The sequence below is a fragment of the Berghia stephanieae genome, unplaced genomic scaffold, assembly GCF_034508935.2.
Source record: "Berghia stephanieae isolate SIO BIC M18660-M18661 unplaced genomic scaffold, UCSD_Bste_1.3 scaffold761, whole genome shotgun sequence".
Classification (NCBI taxonomy): domain Eukaryota; kingdom Metazoa; phylum Mollusca; class Gastropoda; order Nudibranchia; family Aeolidiidae; genus Berghia; species Berghia stephanieae.
Genome location: NW_027629299.1, coordinates 7,501 through 12,500, shown reverse-complemented (window position 1 = coordinate 12,500; position 5,000 = coordinate 7,501). Strand labels below are relative to the sequence as shown.

At 36.4% G+C, this 5,000-nt stretch overlaps 1 protein-coding gene across 2 annotated transcripts; it reads right to left on the bottom strand.

Moving 5' to 3' along the window:
* Positions 1-1,442: 1,442 nt before the first annotated feature.
* LOC144962274 (uncharacterized) lies at positions 1,443-4,502 on the bottom strand. 2 transcript variants are annotated; one of them, XM_078895182.1, is made up of 2 exons: positions 4,347-4,502; positions 1,443-1,906 (listed from the first exon to the last, which is right to left on the bottom strand). In XM_078895182.1, exon 2 carries the CDS (start codon positions 1,904-1,906, stop codon positions 1,559-1,561), a length of 348 nt encoding a protein of 115 aa, XP_078751308.1. In that variant the 5' UTR covers positions 4,347-4,502; the 3' UTR covers positions 1,443-1,558. The 2 variants fall into 2 exon arrangements, with proteins under 2 accessions (XP_078751308.1, XP_078751309.1); XM_078895183.1 differs by having other exon boundaries at positions 4,320-4,489.
* Positions 4,503-5,000: the final 498 nt, after the last annotated feature.

Genomic DNA, 5,000 nt, shown 5'->3' with positions numbered 1-5,000 from the left:
GTTGCCCCAACGGCATCTAACGCGTTAGAAATCAAACTTATCTAGGTGACCAAGTGTTACTGTGTGCCATCGGATAAGTTGGCCTGAGAGCCTGGAATTTTAATTGTTTTTTTTTTTAAATGGTATACTTTTGGAAGTGACGAATAAGTGCGAAGAGGTCTTTGCACTGACGAACAGGTCCGATGTTCGTCAGTGCGGATCAATGGTGGGCGGTGGCACAGACCGAAGAGAGGTTGTCTGTGGGCGGTGGCACCTGTTGTTCAATACTGACCAATAGACACCAGGTTATTGGTCAGTACTGACCTCCAGGCACTGGCGTCTGTTCGTCAGTACTGACCCGCATGTGCTAGCGCCTGGGAGTCAGTACTGACCAATAGCCCTAGCCTTCATGATTTTCCCCGAAACTCCGCACCCAACTAACACAAAAATTTTTTTTTTTTTTATCACTCAGACATAATAGCAGTAAAATTCTAGCCATACATAACTTCTTTAGCAAAACATGCTATACAACACACTGTTCATTTTCTTTATATTTTATGATTTATAAAAGAAATTTGAATAAGAAAAATTTTGGTTGTAGTTGTATCGTAACGAATGTGACGATTTTCATATAGTTGGTAAGGAGATTTTTAATATAGGGAATTTATTTATTTATAACTATTTATTTTATGTAACTGCAAAATCTAGTCTATGTTGAAATTATGGTTCAGTAATTAGTAAAAAAAAAAAGAAAGAAAGAAAGAAAGTATCTAGTGTCCGTCAGAGTTACAAGGCCGACGTGTACTTATTTGCAGGTCTGATATCCCAAACTGTTACTGTGATGAGATCATTGTTGTCATGAAAATCGGCCTACTCTCAAACAAACCCAAAATAGTGTTCATTGTGACAAAGTTTAATCAGGCCGATAATTGTGTTCGGTTATCAGACCTGCAAATGTGTGCACCCAGTATAAGCCGAGCAGGAATCAATCCAGGTTTCTGTAATGCTAACTGGACAATAGCAAATTGCTTCCTGATATTTGGATAGGACGTTATCTGTGGCAAAGTACTCACTGCCAAAATAATATAACAGACCCAGCAACTACATAATCACTACTGGGTTGGCAATTGTGGGAGGGTGGGGGGGGGGGGGGAGGGGGGAGGAGAGAGAGAGAGAGAGAGAGAGAGAGAGAGAGAGAGGAGAGAGAGAGGAGAGAGAGAGAGAGAGGAGGGAGAGAGAGAGAGAGAGAGAGAGAGAGAGAGAGCTTTCAGAAAAATCTCGAATGCAATTGGGATCATTACTAGTCCCTTTGCTTGTGAGGCTAGTACTATGGGTTACTATTTAGCTGTTGAGACCCCTACAAAATGCAGTGCTATAAACTCTGATTCAATGTGGATTTAAAACAAAATTTTAAAAGTAAAACTTTGAAACATAAATTTGAATAGAAAAGAAAAACCCCTTGATTTCATTACTATACGTTTATTTCAAAACCAAATGCTCGTAAAGATTTTTAATTGTTTATCTTTTTTTGCTGCTGATGAAGAAAGGCGCCGAAAAGTGCGTATTGTGCATTGTCTTCTTATCCAACGATGATAGACTGGGTGACCAGTGCTTTGATGAGTTCGCCCATCTTATCGGACGGCAGTTTCTGAAGGATGGTCACAATTTGTGGGACTGTGAGAAAATCGACGCTGCAAATTGTATTCAGAATGATGTTGCTGCTACTGCTGCTGCTGCTGCTGGTGCTGCTGCTAATTCCAACATTGTTATTGATGTTGTTGTTATTGTTGTTGTTATTGTTATTGTTGTTATTGTTGTTGTTGTTGCTACTGCTGATAAAGCGTCGTTGAACAACGTCACTTCCATTTGCAGTCACCATGGCGATTACAGCCAACAGAACACATATCAATGAAGTGGATGATGGCATCTGTTGTTTTTAGTAGATAAAATGGGAGGGTGGGGGGGGGGGGGGGGGATTAAGAAATGAAAATTATTTTCAGTTGTTTTTGAAATTTCAGTCCTTAATTAACATTTTGAAAATTCCCTTTCTCCACACACACTCCCACCTTTGACCACTTGCAAGTTAATTGCGTCGCAAGTCACTCGTACATTCCTTGTGATAGAAATTGGATTCAGTAGTCTGATATCATGTCGCCCAGCAACAGCGGCCATCGTGGTTCTAAACAAAGAAAATCGGTACTTATTATTCTTCATGCTGGCTAGAACTTTTCATATGTCTTTTAATCAGAATGTGTAAAATTCAAAACATGATCAGATTTATAATGTTTTTTTTTTTCTCTGGATACGCTTTTATGCTCGTCGGAGAAATATTTCATAAGGGCGTCCGCCACTGTTCCGATAGTTAAGAGCCAGTTACTAAGTTACCATGCGTCATTACGAGGGAAGTGACGTTGTTATTGTTATTGTTGAAGCGTATTAGATCCAACCCACTGTTAGGATGGGAGGAGTGGACATGACCCCAGGTAGTGAATGTCCATTAAACCACTGAGGTCCTATAATTCCTCTATGAAAGGCATGCACCATTATTTCAAGTAAAACTTTAAAATATAATTTTCCCCTATAGTTTATCGTTCGTATCAGGTCGACCATTTTCTCAGAAGTGTTCTTCTAATTATTTTTTTATTCCGAAATTAATTTGAAACTACGACAAATTATGATAGTGTATATGTAGCTTCAATTAAATATACGAAAACAGGGTTTCTCCTTTATCAACAAGACATGATGAATGAAACACTACAGACGAATGAGATAATGTGGTTTTGGCGTTGTTAGTGAAACAGCAAATGTCTTGGATGAATATTTCTCAAGCGTTTTCCTTGATAAAAATGTTTCTGATATGTCTTCTAAATGGAATTTATCATTTGGATGATGTTGATTTATATGTTGATAAAATTATGAACATAATATTGTTACACTTAGATACTTCCTTTTTTTTTTTTTAAGGCGATTGCTCCAGAAATTCGTCTACTACTTTCGATAATTTTCAGTAAATCTCTGGCGGAAGAAAATGTTTCAATAAATGATTGGAAAATGTCTCAAGTAACTGCAATTCATTTTTTAAAAAGGATGTTGAAACAATGCAAATTGCCAGAAATAGGTAAGTTTGTTTGGTTTTTTTTTTTTGTTTTTTTTTTTTTTTTTTGGGGGGGGGGGGGGGGGGGTTGTATTCTTTTATCTATGCTGTTACTGTTTTGTTAGTTTCTTTTTTTTTTTGTTGTTGTTGGATTTTTGTTAGTTCGTTTGTTTGTTATTGTTTCGTTATTTATTTATTTATACATTTATTAATAATTTATTTGTGGGTTACATTACGAAACAAAACCCACACCTGTCAACGAAGGAATTATCTTTTTTTTATTTCAAATCTGGGGTTCATTCCGACATAATACCGTCTTGACACGATTGGTCACAAATAAACTATCAGATTCTCGTCAGCGCCTATCGGGTCAACCAATAATTTATGACAAAAGACAGTCTTTTTCTTTCAATTCTGAGAGTTCTAAAAATATCTTAGTGAAAATAATATAGATAGTATGAGTTTGGCAAAGGATTCACATTGCCACCAGGAAGTATAACTGACCAACGCACAAAGCTCTCTGTAACTATGAACTTTTATAGTCTGGATAATAATACCGTTAAGTGAGAATTACTCATAAACTTGGATGGCAAAAAAAACAACAAAAAAAAAAAACAATAACAAAGACCCGATTGACGTCAACTTCATTCTATCTATAATGTATAATGCAAAGAAATTTGGTTGACCTAACTACGACGTACGCATATTATCAGGTTTGATAAGCCATATATTCTCAAAACAACTTTTTGGACATTACAACAATGTTAAATCAAGCCCATAATAGGATTCAATAGTATGATGTCACGTTGCCCAGCAACGATCAGCTTGGTTCTAAACAAAGAAAATCGGTACTTTTTATTCTTCATGCTGGCGAGACCGTTTTCACGTGCCGTGTTATCAGAATGTAAAAAAGTCAAAACATGATCTATGTATAATGTTCTATTTCCTCTGGATACACTTTTATGCTCGTCGGAGAAGTATTTCATAAGGACATCCGCCATTGTTCCGATGGTTTAGAACCAGTTGCTAAGTTACTATGCGTCATTACGAGGGAAGTGACGTCAGGACTATTGAAGGCTATTGCGTTCAGCTATCAGATCTACTTATATGCACACGTCACCTAACTACAATCATACTTTGAAAAAAAATAATAATGCAGGTAGCTATTTAAAATTTAGGCCAGAAAAGTCGTCCTTCAAATATCGATCAAATAAAATTATCCTCATCTAGACAAACACTCTCAAACCTGGGACTTGTGAAAATTACATTATACCTCGGATCGAATGATATTTATTGTTAATCCAGATGTTTTCAGTTTCAGTCTATCTGCACAAGTGCGCGGGTCTTATTAAATATTAAATTGAATACTGTATCGTCTTCGTGGAGACCTTGTGATTCTACACATGTGTGATGCTGCATGTATTCAATATGTTGTTTTCTTGAACTGATAAGAAACGATGGAAATAGATTGTCGACTGTAATGCATGTATGGATGTCCAGGGTTTAGTGTCTTCAAGTTTAACCTCTCCTTACCAACTACAGGAAAATCGTCACATTCGTTACGATACAACCAGCATTTTTCTAATTCAAATTTCTTTTGTACATCATAAAATTCAAAGAAAATGAACAGTGTGTTGGGTAGGGCATGTTTTGCTAAAGATTATGTATCGCAAGAACTTTACTGCTATTATGATTGAGTGATAAAAAATATATTTTTGTATTAGTTGGGTGTGAAGTTTTGGGGAAAATCCTGAAAATGGCTTGTAAGGAGAAAGTTAACTCACTCAACCCTAACACCGACAATATCCGTAGTTTATCCGGGTTACTTTTATCCATGCCTATTTATTACATTTTTTATGAGACAAATTATATTCGTAGTATCAAAGCTAATGTTTTTAGTTTTACATGTTAGTGGTAGTCGGATAAA

What these genes read in the sequence shown, in the direction of transcription:
- LOC144962274 (XM_078895182.1), bottom strand. Translation starts at nt 1,906, where the DNA reads ATGCCATCATCCACTTCATTGATATGTGTTCTGTTGGCTGTAATCGCC.